This window comes from Pempheris klunzingeri, chromosome 12 (assembly GCF_042242105.1).
Source record: "Pempheris klunzingeri isolate RE-2024b chromosome 12, fPemKlu1.hap1, whole genome shotgun sequence".
NCBI lineage: Eukaryota > Metazoa > Chordata > Actinopteri > Acropomatiformes > Pempheridae > Pempheris > Pempheris klunzingeri.
Genome location: NC_092023.1, coordinates 17,991,952 through 18,010,637, shown reverse-complemented (window position 1 = coordinate 18,010,637; position 18,686 = coordinate 17,991,952). Strand labels below are relative to the sequence as shown.

Here is an 18,686-nt window from a genome sequence, read left to right as displayed (position 1 = left end):
AATCAGAACAAGCATGAAACTGGAAATGACACAAAGAAGTAAATTATTATCATCATTAGAATGAAGACAGGTGGTGTTTACCTGCGTCATGTGATGCAAGTGCTCGCAGCATCTTCCCGGCACTGCGTCTGGTCTGTGTTTCCTTGTTGCACAGCAGCTCCATCAGCAGGTTGAGGGCACCTGTCTCCTTAAAGACGCCGACTAGCGAGCCAATGCTGGCGTAGGCGCTTAGCACGTGAATGGTGTGTGTGATGCTGATGGAGAAGTCGCTCTTCTTGGCCATCTGCTTCCTGGCTCGGCGCACCAGGTTCTTCACGTCTTCCTTCATGTCTGACAGCTCCACCTCATCAAAGGTGACATCCGCCGGAAACTCGCTGCCACTCCTCTGCCCTCCATCTGATGTCTCACCACCCAGCTGTTTCTCCTGCTGCTGCAGGGGGCGCTGTGTGTCCGTTTTCCTCTTCCCCAGAAGAGTGGGGCAGTTGGCGTACACATCCTCCGTTGACATCCACATCAGGATATTCTCGGGTTTGCTCTCTCCTGATGTGGAGCTGCCGGACCCCCCCACCCCAGAGCTGCCACTGCCTGTCCCGCCTGCCTCGCTGGCTCCACCCCCAGAGCTGGAGCCATCGTCGATGGTGACAAGGCACCAGCGAATCAGGTACTCAGTCTGGCCATCATGGTTGCGGCGCTGGCGGATCAGCTCCTCCGGATATGCCTGCAGCCTCGGGCCGAGCTGGACCAGCAGGTTTCCATTGCGGCGTTCGCCAACCATGGTTGCTGTGGAAACATAAGAGGTGATTGGATGCTAGGCCTGAGGGTGGGCATGAGGGGGGCATCGTGGGTATTTAAAAAAACAACATTAAAGTTGTAAATTTGCGAGAAATAGACTCAGAAACACACTGTTGCTGGGCTAAAACCAGAGCATTTCCTCATAGCTAAATCTGATTGCAAAGTATAGTTTGATGAGGTCATCACTGCAGGAAGAATAAATGGTGAGAGGTGGCATCTGTGGTGACATGAGGTCGATCCAACCTTGCAAAGTGAAGCCATGTGGTTCACGGAGTTTTTTCTCACAATATTACCCCCATCCCCATATTTTGTTTTTACCTTCGATGGCCCTAATACACCATCACAGAGAGGTCATAATTTGATATTCACACATTTTATTTAAATCCCTTCAGTGTAAACTAAAGTTCACAAAATGAAAATGAATATAATTTGTGAACGTCATTATTAATGTGTCACCCTCCCTCAACAACCACCCAGCAACCAGCCCAAGAACCCCCGAACAACCAACCCAACAATCAGCTTAACAGCCACTCTATCAACAAACCCAAATGTGTCATGTTCAACTGGTTGCTGGAAAATATTGTTATTTCATATTTGATCACATTTAAACCATCTGTGAACCTTGCCCCCTGCTGACTGTAGATGTTTGGAAACTCAAAACACCCACAGCTGGAAGGAACATCTGGGATGTGGGAACCAGCAAAACTGAAATGCCTGTTAAGTTGTGGAATGTCTGAAAGCTGCGGTATTTAGCCGGATGCAGAAACCCTGGTGGAGTATAAAATATGTAAAATTAGGTTTTCATTTTCGGTTTGCAGACAGGCGCTTCCTCTTTCTTTGCCACGGCTTCGTTTTTCTGTGAAAGCTGGACATCACACGTGCTGCTGGGCGTGTTGTCTCCCAGCAGTTAGCTTCACCAGGGGTCCGTCTAATCACTGATGAAACTGACTGACCACTGACTCGGTGCTGCTAACAAGTTAGCACGCCAATAATGACGTTAGCGTGGCTTTATTTATGAAACACTAAATTAACCTTTGCCGACATTACTCGTCGTTTATTTGTGTATTCCGTTTGCTGAAGGTAGTGAAGTTATTTAATTTCAGTAAATAGCTCGGACCCTGATGTTGTTACGTTTCCTTACCTGAACGCAACAGACTGCCAGGCTAACCACAGTTGCTAACGTTAGCACTCCTTCCACTCCTGTGTTTTAAGCTCACGTCATCAGACAACTTCTGCGCACTTAAACACGACAACTGTATCCTTATCTGTTTAGCTAGATAGCGTTAGTTAACTAGTCCACATAATCGACTTGTCAACTAGTTAAATCGTTGTTGATAGCGACCAGTACTGACACCTTACAGTGAACGTCACACCAAATTCCATATCAAAATCCCCAGATTTAAGTTGCCTCTATTAAGGGCCAAGATAAATTAAGTTTGACCACTATTTAATTCCATTACGCCATTCCACGGAAGCACTTGGAAAATTCGGCATGTAGATACCAAAACTAGATAAAAAGTCAACTTGTGGACGCCACTGACATCGTCTGTGTTACGACGTTAGTACTGTGTTAGTGGGGCAATATTGCTGAAGACAGAGCAAATTGGCTTCTAAAGTTAGTTCTAAGTTGAATTAAGTGATGTTTGATTGTCTGTATACATATCTGTTTATATATGTATGTCCAGTTAAGCCATGAAAGATCACAAATAGCTTTATAGTGTTGTGGTTTACCTCACATATTGTAGGTTAAAATCACAAGTAGAACTGCGCTTAATTAGCTAGCTTGGGAACGCAGTTTAGTGTGTCATTCTCTCACCAAGGCACATGCCGGAGTGAGCTGTGTGCTTAGTAACTATGGATGACAGCGCCGAGGAGCCGCGGCGGGCCTGCCCACATATCCGCTCAGGTCAGGCAGGAGAGAGGCTGCGCTGACACACGCACCGGCCTGAAGAAACGGCTCCACGCCAGGTGAGCTCTTACCTGCCGTGTCACAGACGTTACCCCTCGGTTCTGTCTTGCTCCTGAGGCGCTGTTTTCTCTTCCGCCCTAACGCGTCGTTTCCCAGCCTGGTAACGTTAGTTTTACCGTTTTCCACCGGGGCTCCGTGCTGTTGGATGCGCATTTGCGCACTGTGACAGGAGCAGCACCAGGGACGGTTTCTTCTTCTACGGCTCCGTGCTGCTCCCTCTTCTTCTTCGCTGGGTTTGTTAGGGAATCACATATCACTGCAAAAAGAGCAAAGAGCCCCCTGTTGGATGGGAGAGTAAGGATAAGATTAGTCAAGATTATTATTATCCTTATTATTATTATTGTTATTATTATTAGTGGTAGTGGTAGTACTAGAGGTAGTAGATTTTTTAACATGATAAAAATAACTAATAATAATAGCAAATAGGTTTTTTAAATTAGCATTAACATTTTAAAATGAACATGTTGAAAAAATAAAACTATAAATAAGAAAAAACAGAATAACCAATAAAGTTTAAAGCTTACAGCAAAGTCACAGTAAACAACATAAATACATATTTATATAACAGTATAGCAGTTGTATTTGTATTGTTTGTGTCTGTTGTTGTAACAATGCTAAAGCTGCCCGGTCTCTCTCGGGAAAGAGAGTTTATCAATCCTTACGATACAAGTACTGAATTATGAGACCATATTAGCATTAAGTCGTTACCTGAATGGTACATCAACTTGTTCAAATATTTCAATCTCCAAACTCATAATGACGTCCTGTGAGGATCTTGTCCGTAGATCTGCTGCAGTCATCTCTCCTGGACGGCAGAGGGCGCTGACGGACCAGAGTCCACGTAGAGGATGCTGAACATTAACAAGTGAAGGTTCTGAGGAACCATCACCGAATGACACCAAATATTTTAAAAACATTTAACATTATCCTGATGGACAGTTTTAGCTGATTTACAGCTACAAGACGACGTGTGTTTGCAGGTCATTTCTTCCTCTGCATGCTGTGGTGAGCACACGCAGCTCAAACAACAGATATTCTTCAACTTTCTATGGGGTTTTTTTGGACCTTAAATAGAATGCAGATTCCACGGTCATGAGAACAAACTGCAACTGTGCTGTATATCTGCAGTTTATTATTATTATTGTTGTTGTTGTTGTTGGTTTTGGTGAAGATATTTTTGTTTTTATGAGCAGTAAAAAATGTATTTCTGCAACACAAATTTGACTTTTCTCAAATTGTCCCGTTTCCCGCCTCATGACAACTAGATAGCTTTTTCTTGTCAGTCCTGTCGACACCCTTTGAATAAAACAAATGCATCCTGTAATGGTAGGTGGCCCATCGATCTGCCTCCTCTAAAGCCTCAGTCAGACATTGTGGACATCAAAGGAGGAAGACGGGGACGATACCTTCACTGAGCTCATCTTTCAGTTAAGGACCTGGTCTGTAGCAGACATTTATCAGGACAACAACGAAAGACAAAGACAGTTAATATCAGAACTCTGCCTTTCCTCCTCCTCCTCCTCCTCCTCCTCCTCCTCCTCCTCCTCCTCCTCCTAACTGCGTCAGCTCATCTTGAATCCTTCAGTTTGACTTCCACTGACAGAGAACATCATTGTCTCTGATATTCATCCAGAATAAACTTCCAGAAATCAGCTCAGAAACCAGAGAAAACAGAGGCTGCAGAACCGGCCTCAGAATCATACTGTTTTTAACTTTCACATATCTAACATAACTTTTAACGCAGCTTGTACTTATTTTAACCCAAACCATCATCTTTTTCTAAACCTAACCAAGTAGTTTTTGTGCCTAAACCTAACCAAACTGCAGATGTTAACTGGAGTTATTTGCTTGCTTGTAGAAGGTCCCAATCCGTCCAATAGAAGGCGCTGAAAACACTGATCTGTCGGATGTTACAACATGAACGCCATCATTATAAAGGCCCAGCAGAGGATGTGTGCTCCTCTACTTGTATGCATTCATCATATATGTACTGTTCAGACCTTTATAGTACACAGACAAATATATTTACTTTACTACCTGTTGACAAGCTGTATGTTATATTACATTTCATCATTACTGTACACCTGCTGCCAGTGCATTCTAATCTATTTTATTCTATTTATACCTTTCTTTCCTGTATTTTAACATCTGCACAACTTTATGTTTAAATCTTAGATTCTTTTTTCACTTGTACTTGCAAGTTTCTGTTTTTATGCATGTCTGTGTGAGCACTGCTAGAGGAGCCTTCATTGTTGTTTCCTTGTTGGGCACATGACAGATGAAGAACTTGAACTTTCTGAACCAGCTCAGGGAGTTGCACCTATTTTCACTGCTATGTAGATGATGGATCTTGATATATTTTGACCGTCCTTGTTCAGCTTTGTTTTTAGTTTGTTCTTCAAACTAAATTCTGCAAGAGTGTGTGAGTGAAAAGTCATTCTAAGTTAAAAAGGGAACTGGGAAGTCGCCCAAATGTAGTTAGTGGAAATGAAAGGCTGTTGTCTCTATCAGGGAGGCTATGAGGGGCTTTAGGACCATGGGCAGGGAATCTCTGCTGCTATTCACCATGCACGCTTGCACTCTCTCTCTCTCTCTCTCTCTCTCTCACACACACACACACACACACACACACACACACACACACACACTTCCTCTGTATGCAGCGCACATGCCTCCTCCATGTATAAAACGTCAGTCAGTAAACTTACAGAAGCTGATGCTCTCTCTCTCTTTCTCTCTCTCTCTCTCTCTCTCTCTCTCTCTCTCTTCTCCTCCTCCTCTTCCTCATCTCCTCTCTCTGCAGGAAAATCATCCTCCGATCGGACGGACACCTGCCTACCCAACTGCCTCTCTTCTCTCTCAGGTCCATCTGTCTTGGAGGACCGGACCATCGCACTGGGACTCTCCGGCTCTGTAAACCGCCCAGAGCGCACGGAGGGCGGCTGGAGGGCGGAGGAGGGATCGGTGTGAAGCCTGGATGTTTTGATTGGATGGATGGATGCAGCCTCTCGTGTCTCACCTTGGGAAGTGAGTATTTGTGTGTGTGTGTGTGTGTGTGTGTGTGTGTTTTGTTTTCCCGTGATCACACGACATGTTTAGCATCACCGGGGTGACGTCAGAGCCGGTGAAACTGTCGGTATTCAGCCGTGATGAGATTTTAACACGATCATATTTAAATCAACGGAATGTAAATATCTGTGCATGTGCGCATGCGTGTATGCGTGTGCATGTGTCGTATGTGCGTGCGTGCGTGTGTGTGTGTGTCGGGTGGGTTTAAACTCAGCGTTATTATCAATGTTCATGGATTATTTGATTTTGACGACTGAGCTGAAGGTCGTTTGAGACCTTTAACACAAAACAACAAAATAAATATAAATATAAAAGACAATATGAAAATAAATATATTCGCAGAATATTAATATCTGAATAAACTGCACCCCTCAGCCACCTAAAATATTATGTTAATATCACAAAGAATAGAATTACACATAACAATACTTTCACTATTGCGTATTATCTAGATGATTCAGATAAGGAGGTGAGTAAAAGAAATTACAAAATACATACTAATTGTAGGAAACATTATATTTGATATTACATAGGAATTTCCAGTAAGTCAAATGTGCAGGAAAACTGTTGTGTTCTGAACCTACACAGTAAGTAGAGAAAGCACTAAGAGTCTGTACTGCACTAAAAGTACTATTTGCACACAGTCAAAATACTGTGTTCCAGTAGCTGTGGTGCAGTGAAAGTGTTTCCCCAGTCTGTTCCTATAATGAGGAAACAGTAGTTAAAGCAGAAAAGCAGTAAAGTGCCCCCCCCCCCTCATTATTGATGGAAAAGCAGGATTTTACTGCTGGAGTTGGTTGAGGTGGAGCTCATTTTGAACTATTTAGTATCAGACTGCATCTGATGATTATTTTAATTCTGGATTCATCTGCTGATTATTTTCTCCATCAATCCATTGTGTGGTTTGTAAAAATGGTGAAAATAGTGAAACACGTTGTCATAATGAGCCAGAATCCAAAGTGAATCCTTCACAATGCTTGTCATTTATGTATATATGTATTTTTATATATCATTTATCTTTTCTCATGCATCCTTACTGCATCTATATCCTGTTTTACACTTGTTTCCATAATATTAAAATATTCAAAACCAGCTAATCTTTTGAATTTTCATTTTGGTATTTTTTCCTCATTTTACAGTGGCAGTAGAAAGAGACAGGCTGTCCAGATAAATGTAGTGCAGTAAAAAGTACAGTACTTTCAATGACATTTGGTATTGTAGAGGGAGAAACACTCGTGCGTACATGAGTAAGTGAGCTCTGCTCCTGTCACAGAACATTTCTAAACTGAAAATAAATGATGAAGCCAAATGTCTCCTGCTCCTTTTGATCGATGTGTCTCCTTTTCTAACAGAAGACGTAATAACATCTGAGCCTGTTTCCCATCATTGGCCTGTTCTGTAGAAAACAATCATCCGTCATCATTTATTCCATTTGAATTAAATTGTTTCCTCCCACAACACTTTTAGAAATAATCTTTGCTGCTTCCCAGTAGTCAGTCCCTCCACGTGTCCCCGTCACTTCAGAGCACCCACTCCTCTCAGAGCATTTCTGTTACATTGATTTTACATGTTCACACTAACCAGTGATTCTGTGTTCACCCGAGGGACGTCCCAACAGCTTCCATCCAAAATGTTGTCAACAGTCTGACCTCCCTGAGATCAATGAGTAGTAAAAACTGATCAAACATCTCTGCTCAGACAACTGTTAGTCAGTGTTCATACTTCCTGCTCCAAATGCACACACACACACACACACACACAGAAACACATAGTGCTTACTCTTGATCTATTGTAACAAGCTAATTAACAACAGTCTAACCTTCAGCCTTACAGCCTGAGCCAACACAACACACACACAGACACACTTACAGACACACTTGACTGTGTGTGTGTGTGTGTGTGTGTGTATGTTTGTGAGATAATTCACCTGCTGAGCAGCATCCTGGACCCCATCAGACGCTTCAGTGATCGTGTGTGTGTGTGTGTGTGTGTGTGTGTGTGTGTGTGTGTGTGTGAATGTGTGCGTGTGTGTGTGTGAGTCTCCTGTTGGTGCATTCAAGGACACTGACACCTGGATTTTGAGGCTCAGCTGCTTCAAATAACAAAACTCCTCTCCTGAATGCACCACAGAGGAGGAGTGATCAGATGTGTTTCATCCTCTTCTTAATTTCTTCTGGTCAAGCTGTCATTGTGTCTGGTAATGAAGTTCAGCATGCTGTGTTCACACTACAAGTGTCAAAAGTGTCATCATGTGAGTCATTTTTGATAGAAGCTGCAACATCAAGCAGCAAAGTGACGCCCGACTCTTAGCGCTGTGTGACACGCTGCAAATAAAGTTGGTCTGGCCTCAACTTTTTTAAGCATTCCAATGGCATGACGCATCAACCAATCACATGGTTTTGTTTCTCCATTGCCATTAGCAAGCTCCCTGTGCTATTTATTATTATTTACTGAAACTTAAATGCAACTTGGCAGAGCGTGGCAGCCAACTGCAGGAGTAACGTTCATGTAACGTAAATGTATGTAATGTACATTCTAAATGGCAAATTGTGGTTGAGTGTAGCTTCCGCCAATGGCTGTTTTGTAGCTTTATCACTCATCGTGTAAACATATCGATCATCATCGCTTACTGGTGCATCATCTGTTTGGCCACCAGCTGATTCATAACACCCAGTCATGTTCATACAGGTGGTTTAGGGCTTTATAAACCTTTTTTACATCTTCCTGTTTCTGTCTTTAGGAAAGTTCAGCCTGTAATGTCTGACCCCTGACCCTTCTGAGGGACACCTCTGAGGAGGAAGAAGAGAAAGAGGAAGAGCAGGGGGAGGAAGAAGAAGAGGAGGAGGAGGAGGAGAAGCAACCAGCGGAGCACTGAGAAGGGATGGAGGGAGGCGAGACTGAAATCTCCTCCAAGCAGGGCAGAGCCTCACCAAGAGGAGGAGGAGGAGGTGGGGGGGTAGGAGGAGGAGGAGGAGCAGACACCTGCAGACAAAATGGCCTCATCAACACCCACAGGTTGGGGGCGGAGCCTCGGGAGGCGCTGCTGTTGGTGTACTCAGCTCCTCAGTATCAGGGTCATGTGGTGGTAAATGCCCCCACTCAGCATGAGAGGAGCAGTGGAGGAGGAGGGGGTCCTCCGCAGCTCCTGAATCCCAGTGCTCTCCTTCCCTCCCAGAAGGTGGCAGACCCCCGCCTCAGACCAACCCCCAGCCTGCTGCTGTGCCCAGAGAGCGTCCTGCGTGCGTGGGGGGAGACTGGGGCTGGAGACTGCTGTGAGACCACCTTCATCGAGGGTCTCAGCCCTGACCCCTCCTCTTCTTCCTTATCTGCAGCTGCCTCCTCCTCCACAAAGGAGGCGCTGCTGTTCGCGGACGGGAAATTTCTGGACTTTTCTGGAGAGGATGCAAAGATTCACACGCTGTCATACGACATTGATGATGATGAATTCCAGGAGCTCGAGGTGACAATCTTTATTCATGAACATTTCAGTGTCATCAGCAAAGAAAGAGAAGCCAGATAAAACCATGTCCTAACACAAGCCAGATAAACTCAGGCCCTGCAGGTCAGACATGTTAAAGATTCCCCCTGCAGGTCATACATGGTAAAGCAGTAGCAACTGCAGTTCCTCTAGGGGCCAGCAGGGGATGCTGAGACCAAAAAATCTCCAACTTCTGAACAAAAATGTAGCCTTCAACAGGTCACTGAGCTCTGGGTCCTCCACCCTGTCCTCTGTGCTCTTCCTCTGTGGTTTAGCTTAGCACGAAGACTGGTTGCTGGGGACACTGTAAGCCTAGCTTAGTACAAAGTCTGAGGCCGTGGGAAACTGTTAGCCTAGCTTCGCACAACAAGCAGGAGGAAACTGTCTAATAGTCGTAATTTTTAACCTTTTTTCAGAGCAAGCACATTTTATAATCCATTTTATTGACAGCTCTGACATCCATGATCCATCCACCCCTCCCTCTCGGCCTCACTCCAGTTGTGAGTTTCCAGCAGAATGAGATTAACTTTATCTCTCTGAATGACACATTTGGCTCCTAACAGCCAATCGCTTTAGAGACGATTAGCTGGAAGTGCTGTGATTTCGTCTCTATAAAGTCCAGCTTTAATCTACTCTGTCCCTGTAATACCAGGGGAGGGGAGGATTACTGAAGTAGCATGCAAACCTGCTTATACTACTTCCATACTAGTAAGAGTTTATCAGCGTAGGTGAAATGTGCATGAATTATTGTCATGCAAACTGTTTTTCTGTCACTTTTATTGTAGCCCAGGTGACAATTTTGAGAGTAAGAGCTTTGTCAGAGTGACACTGATTATGTGGTGAAGTAAGGATGTTGATGGGGTTTATACATAGATCATTAAAGAGATAGTTCAGGTTATCAGAAGTGTGGTTGTATGAGGTCCTTATCCATAGTCAGTGTGTTAGCTACAATAGATGGCAGAAAACAGCAATTTCACCAAGCAGAAGATGTTCACTTATCTACCACTGCCTTAATCAATGAACTAACACTTAGTTCTAATCCAAACTAACAGTTTAGTAACATATTAACACTAACCAACCAATCACCCTTGCCCCTGCATATACAGACCAGTGCATCTAATTACCGCCACCCAGTGTCCAAAATAATAATACAAAAAAACATAATGTAACATACCAACAACAAACATAAATGGCTCCAACACTGCCAAACAAACTTTATGAAGAAAAAGCAAAATGGTTGTCCAAATATTGCTATATAAATATTTGTTTTTTTGGAACTGACAACAGCATCCATCAGCACACTAAGTTTTCATTTTTAATATGACAGACTCATACCTGCTTCGAACAGGTTTCATAGAAGAACCGCACACAAACACAAACAGATTTGTTCTTTTGTAGCTCGTATGAGCAACATAAAGTCAGTCTTCAGCCATGTCTAATGGTTTGATGAAAGCTTGATGGAAACAGAGAGTTTCAAACAATTAAGTTATAAGTTAATGCAGTTCAGAGAGTTTGGATCTCTGTGCAAAATTCACAGAAAAAATTCTGAGGTTTAAGAGCAAATCTACTAAAAATGTCCCTGCATAAAGTAAGTTACGTGGTCTGGAATTGGTCTTTCTCAGGGCCTGAGCGTCAAGGAAACACCTTTCACCTGGTCGGGTCACATGACAAAAGACGCAGAAACATTACTGGTGTAGATGTCTGTGAACAGAGGTAGAAGGTTAGAGATACAACAGATCCAGGAAACAACCAGGTCAAAAACCATTTGTCAAAAACACTATAGACAGTACATTAACATATGATACCTGAGTTTAGACTCTCACCAATGTGTGTGTGTTTGTACGTGCGTGTGTGTGTTTCATCAGAGTGACTACTCTAGTGAATCAGAGAGTGAGGATACCTTCCTTTTGATGCCTCCCAGAGATCACCTGGGCCTCAGTGTCTTCTCCATGCTCTGCTGCTTCTGGCCGCTCGGCATTGCCGCCTTCTACCTGTCGCACGAGGTGAGGACACACCCGCATCTGACGCCCCTATACACCTGATCTGACACACCTGACCTACACATCTGATCTGACACACCTGGCCTACACACCTGGCCTACACAGGGATGCTCACACAAATTTTGGGGTCCGCTGCTAAACAGCAATCTGTGATTGAAAAACTGACAAGTTCCCATTTTCCTTTTTACACTGTAACAGATGTATCATAGTAGAGGTATAATCGGTGGCACCAGGACCAGCAGCTGATGTAGTGTGTGTTACAGCTAATGTAGTGTATGTTACAGCTGGTGTAGTGTGTGTTACAGCTAATGTATTGTGTTACGGGTGGTGTAGTGTGTGTTACAGCTGGTGTAGTGTATGTTACAGCTGGTGTAGTGTATGTTACAGCTAATGTATTGTGTTACGGGTGGTGTAGTGTGTGTTACAGCTGGTGTAGTGTATGTTACAGCTGGTGTAGTGTGTGTTACAGCTAATGTATTGTGTAACAGCTGGTGTAGTGTGTGTTACAGCTAATATATTGTGTTACAAGTGGTGTAGTGTGTGTTACAGCTAATGTATTGTGTAACAGCTGGTGTAGTGTGTGTTACAGCTGATGTAGTGTGTAACAGCTGGTGTAGTGAATGTTACAGCTAATGTAGTGTGTAACAGCTGGTGTAGTGTATGTTACAGCTGGTTTATTGTGTTACGTGTGGTGTAGTGTGTGTTACAGCTGGTGTAGTGTGTGTCACAGCTAATGTTGTGTGTTATAGCAGCTGTTGTGTGTGTTACAGCTAGTGTAGTGTGTGTTACAGCTGGTGTAGTGTGTGTTACAGCTGGTGTAGTGTGTGTTACAGCTGGTTTATTGTGTGTTACAGCTGGTGTATTGTGTGTTACAACTGGTGTAGTGTGTGTTACAGCTGATGTAGTGTGTGTTACAGCTGGTGTATTGTGTGTTACAGCTGATGTAGTGTGTGTAACAGCTGGTGTAGTGAATGTTACAGCTAATGTAGTGTGTAACAGCTGGTGTAGTGTATGTTACAGCTAATGTATTGTGTTACGTGTGGTGTAGTATGTGTTACAGCTAATGTAGTGTGTGTTACAGCTGGTGTAGTGTGTGTCACAGCTAATGTTGTGTGTTATAGCAGCTGTTGTGTGTGTTACAGCTAGTGTAGTGTGTGTTACAGCTGGTGTAGTGTGTGTTACAGCTGGTGTAGTGTGTGTTACAACTGGTGTAGTGTGTGTTACAGCTGGTGTAGTGTGTGTTACAGCTGGTTTATTGTGTGTTACAGCTGGTGTATTGTGTGTTACAACTGGTGTAGTGTGTGTTACAGCTGGTGTATTGTGTGTTACAACTGGTGTAGTGTGTGTTACAGCTGGTGTATTGTGTGTTACAGCTGGTTGTGTAATGTGAATGTGAGTGCTGTGTGCTCAGACTGCAGATTATGTTTTCTGGTGCTGCAGTTTTCTTCCTCTTCTCTCTCTGTTTTTGGGTCATTAATATAAAGCTGCTCCTACACATGCTGACACAATACACCTTATATAACTGATCTGCAGTCAGCCGGAGGAGGACGATCACTCTGTCTGTCCACCCGTCTGTCTGTCCTGTAGATAATCTGCTAATATTTTAGAGCAACTTCCTGAGATTGTCTACATTTTAAGAAAAGGCTGAATATTGAGTATTCTTGCTTGAAATCTAGGAATTACTGAAACACTAAACTGTAATGGAGAATCAATCAGTGAGAGTTATAATGATTTGTAGTTTTTAGTTATTTTTTGAGTAAAAATCTTAAACATTTTTGGTATCAGCTTCTCTACTGAGATTTTTGATTTAATATCTTCCTGAATTGAATCTGTTTGGAATTTTTGCAACCTTTTTAAAAAAAAACTTTATATATATATATATATATATATATATATATATATATATATATATATATATATATATATATATATATATATATATGTATATGTATATGATAGTTCTTTTTTGTAAACTATATATATAACTATATATTTGGGAACCTTTGGGGGAAAAGACTTGATGTCATCTAAACAAAAATGTTTAGATTTTAAACGGAGTTTTGTATTGTATATGTGGGAATAATCAGGATGAGAGTTTTTTTGTAAACAGTCGTCTCTTTATTGTAGCTGGTCTGCTCCATGTGTTGTGGATGTGGTTTCCATGGTAACTTAACACCTACAGCTCAAAGGAAGCAGGGCTGGTTGCCAATGGCAACACTTCCTACACTGAAATCCATCACTGAAAAACAGAAAGCTCTGAAGCAGCAGCAGCAGCAGGAGGAGGAGGGGGAGTCTAGTAGTGCCAGAGAGGAGGTGAGTCATGTTAAAGGAATAGTTCAGCAGAAACACAAAAACATGGACATCATCTCTCCTCCTCCTGTCCTGCTGACAGTGTTATCAAGTTCAATTTGTAAACACAAAATAAGCTCAGCATCTGGTGTTTTCAGCCAATTTGTTAGTCCCCGACATTAAAAGTTGAGCTTAGTTTACAGGAAACAGACTCCACTGGTCACATCAAAATATGTTTAAGAGAAAACAAGGAGGAACATGCACAGGAAAAAATCCTGAATCTCTCTTTATCATTCATTGATGCAGCCTCAAGTGATTTAAATAACTGGATTAAAAACAAAGCAGAGTGGAAACCTGGAAGCAAACAAACTAATAAAAACATCAGTTAGATTAATAGACATCATTAATAGACATTAGCTTCACAAAAGACAGTTTGCTGTCAGGACATTTAATTGTCAACGATTCACTGTGGGGACAGTGAAGTGTCCCGACAGTAAACTGTGCTGGTGGCAGACTGAAACAATCTGTTTTTGTTAAACCGGTGTGGATAATCTGATTGGGTGCTTTAGACCGCAGCCCCAACACACACACAGACACACGCACACACACATTGAGCTCTTTACGTAACTCTCTGGCTCCACACACTCTGCTCAGATCTACAAGGATGCTGTTCTTTATTCAGCAGAGAGTCCTCATTGTTCTGGACTGGACCAATCACAGGACGCCCCGCCCCTGCTGACTCTGAGTGATGGGTGATGCCTGATTGGTCTGAAAGTGTAATTAAATCTTACGGGAAGTGAAGCAGTGATTATAGAGGGCCGTTTCCTGCCAACAAGCCATTTAATCATATTTACACAGTTAATTCAGCTCATTAAGAGACTCACCTAAGAGAGAGAGATTTATTTACTGTCTGCACACAGAGGATCATCAGCTTACATCCAAAGACACACTGACAGCATCATTAAAGGACTACTGCCGTGTGTTTAACCCTGGGTCCTATTTGTACATGTTCTGGTGTCTAAATTACTGGTAGGTACAAAGAGTGTTGGAATTGGTCCAGTAGATCACTTCATCCGGTAACGTAAACCCTCCAACTGTACCTGATCAAAGTGTGGATAGTTTGTCTTATTGTCATTTTTCTGTCACCTGATATTCTCTATATATTCTCCCTCTTTTAGCTATTTTTTTGTCCCCACCACTTCCTGAGGGAAATATCTAGCTCTTGAGGTGCTAAATGCTCCACAACATTCAGAAACAGCCGTTTTATCGCCCTCCCCAAAGCCACCAGACTGTGGTGTTTTAAAGGTTTTATTAGGATTTTAGGATTAGGATAGGAACAAACTCTTTAAAACAGCCACTGTAGCCCGTTTGGGAGGCCGACCTCTACCTGCAGACTGGATGTCACTATAAAAGTCATCATTAGTGATGATTTGAGTTTCTATTGTCACCTCTGCAGCTGATTTGTCCTGAATTCTGAATTCAGACGTTACAGGCTGTTCATTGTGGTCCCAGGCCTAATGGACATGACATTACGGAAGACAGCATGTCAGTGCAGTCTGGAGATTTGTGCTTTAAGGGCATTTCACATGTTTGTGATTGGGTCAATGCAGGAGCAGAGACACAGATCAGGGACAGATATTTATTGTACGTCAGGTCCTGGCAGCACCCTGAGGTCTCAAACTAAACAGGATGTTTTGCTTCTTGATCGCATCAGCTTTATTAAAAAACTGATTAAAGAGTAGAGTGACTGATGTGTGCTCTCTGATGCTCTTCCTCTGCTTTATAATCTTGTTTCTTCTTCTTGTCCTTCCTCCTCTGCTGTCCTTTAACCTCATGAAGCCTCCGCCATCAAACAGACTCGACCAGCCTTTGAGGAGTTCTTTGTGAAGCGGATTAACTGCTGAGCTCAGAGTTTAACTGTTAACTTTAATATTTCAATAGGGTTCAATATGGCTCTGTGTCAGTACTCGGACAGAAATAACCCAGTACCAGGTAGTATTAAAGCTTCTCCAGTCAGACAAGACCTGCATTCAATCCTTTTTGTACAAAGATCTAGAAAAAAATCACCGCAAGTGTTTTTCGATTCAGTGTGATGTATGATTGGCTGACAACCACAGCAGCTACAACCCATACAGTCTGCAGTGGGGAAGTCGAGCACGGTGAATGTGACGGACGGAAGATTTTAAAGAGTTAGTTCAGATCTGATTAAATCCTTAAAAGCACCAAAGTCACACAGTCTCCTGTGTTCTGAGAGGTAGAATCACTGTTTCCATTAATGGAGTCTGGTGGCTTTGAAGAGAGAGATATAATAGCTCTTTCTGGTTCTAGTTCAGGTTCTGGTACTTGGTTCTAGTTTCTGCCTCTGGATTCAGGTGCTGGTTTTGGTTCTGCCAAATATTTCCTTTTATCAAATGAATAAGTCTACTGGTATCAGTATAACTTTACGGGCACTGGCACTGGCATGTGAGACAATAACCAGCCATAATGAACAAGTTTCAGCAAAGTGACTTCTGCTGTTCATCATCAGCTACTGAACCCCGAAGTGTGAAAGATGTGTTTGTATCCGATTGCTGGCTAGAGAGGCGCTATCCAAGTACATTGAAAGGTGCATTCAGGTGCTCCGCAGATGGTCTCTTTTCTCGAGTTGTTATTGTGCCCCATAATCACTAAAATAATATTGGACCCAGTTTTCATTGGACACACAGACAGACAGATGAGGAGAAAATTAGCTGCCTCTGTCTCAGAAAGATCTGTCAAAAGATCTGGTAAGATTTGGATGGGACCTGGTTTCTGGTTTCAGGTTTCAGGGTCTGGTTCTAGTTTCAGGCAGATGTTATCATGTCTCAGTTTGTGTAGCTGGTTTGATGATCTGAAGCTGCTGAACACAGAGAGGAAGGAGAGTCATCTTCATCTGACTCACATTCAGGGTTTCATCCAGCTGCAGTTGTCATGACAACAGAGACACCAAGAGGAGTACGATCAGTCACCCTGAATAAGGGTTTACACAGAGCACAGTTGGCAGTCGAGACAGATGACCACACTTCATCACACCTGTTTACACCTGCTGTGCAACAAAATAATCTCAACTCAAAGGTTCACTTCCTTTGGAGAGAAAAAATACTTTTTCAAAATAAATCTATAAGTCTGTAGCCTGTAAGTGTTGAGTGCATGTGTGACGTTGTGAAGGTAAGACCAAACAAAAAAGTTAGCAATGATGGACAGAGAGATCAAATATAAGCTGGGCCCAGCCAGCAGAGGTGCAAGACATCAGGTTAGATAGCCCCGCCCATCTTTACCTGCAGGGGCAAAACCCAAGTCACAATGCTAACACTGTGGCTTCGATATCATCCACCAATCAGAAGATCGGTGGTTCAATCTCTAGTCCCAAATTGCTCCTGATTCATAGGATCAGTGTGTGAATGTATGTGAATGGTTAGTTTCCTCCTGTTGGCAGGGTTTGCAACCTGCCAACAGTGTGTGAATAGGTTCGTTCGGGATGATCCGGGCCAGCGCAGAATCGATCACCAGCGTTCATTGCACAATGCATGCCAGTTAAATTTGTGTCGACTTGATCCCAACTTGCTCTGACATCATGCAAGTGCCGGCAACAAAAACCCTGCGAGATCATGACGGCTGCAGTTTTTAGAGCCAGGCGAGCAATTATAAAGTGTCCTTCAAGGCCGTCAATGGATAGAATACAATTGCAGATAAACACACATTCCTACATCACAAATGTAAATAAGTCAATAAAAAAAAGGTTACAAGAGAGTTTTGTGATTTTCTTCCGTGCTTTAGCAATTTATATGATTTAATAATCATATAATTTATTAAGATGGTGACAACATACATTTTTTATGCATCTATGCATATGCATTCTATGTAGACACTGACAGCGAGGAGTCTTTTGGCATCCATGTTGCCTTTGCCTAGCAACAGTGTTTCGCGTTGCAACTACTTAAACGTTGAGCATATCATGTGCACAACTACCCATGAGCTCATTGGCTCCGTGTGTAGGCAGCATATGTTTTTCCGGTATTGGATGATTTATTATATTATGCAGAGCTGTGTTGAGGCCTGCTGTTGTGATGTCATATCCTGCAGTGGAAATGATGTTGCTCTTCTGTGATTTTGTGTGTTTGTTTGTATCTGTTGTTTCCTATTTTATGTTTTTCTGTCATCATCACATGAATGAGTTCAGCCTCTCAGACCTGCTGTTGGGCTTCTGCGTGATATTTTCAGCTCCTTTAAACATGGCAGCTAACTTTCTCCTTCCTTTGTTTTCTCTCCACCCCCCAGACCAATAAGGCAGTGTCTAAAGGAGACTTCCACCTGGCGAGCTCCAGCTCAAGGCGGGCTCTCTTCCTGGCTGTGCTGTCAATCACCATCGGGACAGGTATCTATGTGGGCGTGGCTGTGGCGCTCATCGCCTACCTCTCCAAGAACCACCACTGGTAGCCCGGATGCAGGGACGAAAAATTACCCATGACACACCGGAATTGTGGGTGGTGTGTTCATCGCCACCTGGAGTCTGGCTCTTAGGTGAGGTCAGCCCGCGGCAATGAGCTGGGGGGCAAGTTCCTGTTTGCAGGCGGCGGCCACGGCGTCTTTTCAACGGAAACATGCAGAGACATTCATGTTTTTACACGGTGACATCAGAATCGACCTCGACTGGATAATCTGGAGTTTTCGGTCCCAGACCTGACACCTTTAAACCAATCAGATTGCAGGATCACTGTGAGGAATTGTGGGAGTTTTTAGGACGATGAGACAATGGAAGCAAAGACGCTCCAGCAGTTTATTCTTCTGTCTCTGACGGGATCCGGTTTGTTGTAAAGGACATTTCCAATGTGGTGATTCCTCCTTATTGTTATTTATTTATTTTGTTAATTAGTGACGTAAATCCAGTACAATTAAAGATTTTAAATTGTATTGTTTGGTTTATCAAGATTTGAACTTGTGATAAAGGGATTAAACATTAAAGTTGTATTTCTGTGTTCAGCCCATTAAATCAGCTGTTACCTCCAGCATAGAACACTTCAAACTGCCAATGGTAGCAGGCCAGAAGGGTGCACATCACCTGTTACTATCA

The 18,686-nt window shown here is 43.0% G+C and overlaps 2 protein-coding genes across 3 annotated transcripts in view; one reads left to right on the top strand and one right to left on the bottom strand.

The window, feature by feature from the left end:
• LOC139210494 (cullin-9) overlaps positions 1-2,914 on the bottom strand; it is a 38,003-nt gene extending 35,089 nt beyond the window's left edge. For both annotated transcript variants that reach the window (XM_070840491.1, XM_070840492.1), the window contains exons 1-2: positions 2,773-2,914; positions 82-780 (exon numbers count right to left, since the gene is read on the bottom strand). In XM_070840491.1, the coding sequence (XP_070696592.1) occupies positions 82-780; positions 2,773-2,914 (841 nt within the window). The remainder of the gene's footprint in view (positions 1-81; positions 781-2,772) is intronic.
• Positions 2,915-8,711: 5,797 nt separating this feature from the next.
• Positions 8,712-18,486, top strand: LOC139211316 (synapse differentiation-inducing gene protein 1). The gene is made up of 3 exons (XM_070841605.1): positions 8,712-9,290; positions 11,174-11,311; positions 17,894-18,486. Exons 1-3 carry the CDS (start codon positions 8,712-8,714, stop codon positions 18,050-18,052), a joined length of 876 nt encoding a protein of 291 aa, XP_070697706.1. The 3' UTR covers positions 18,053-18,486.
• The last annotated feature ends 200 nt before the right edge of the window (positions 18,487-18,686 follow it).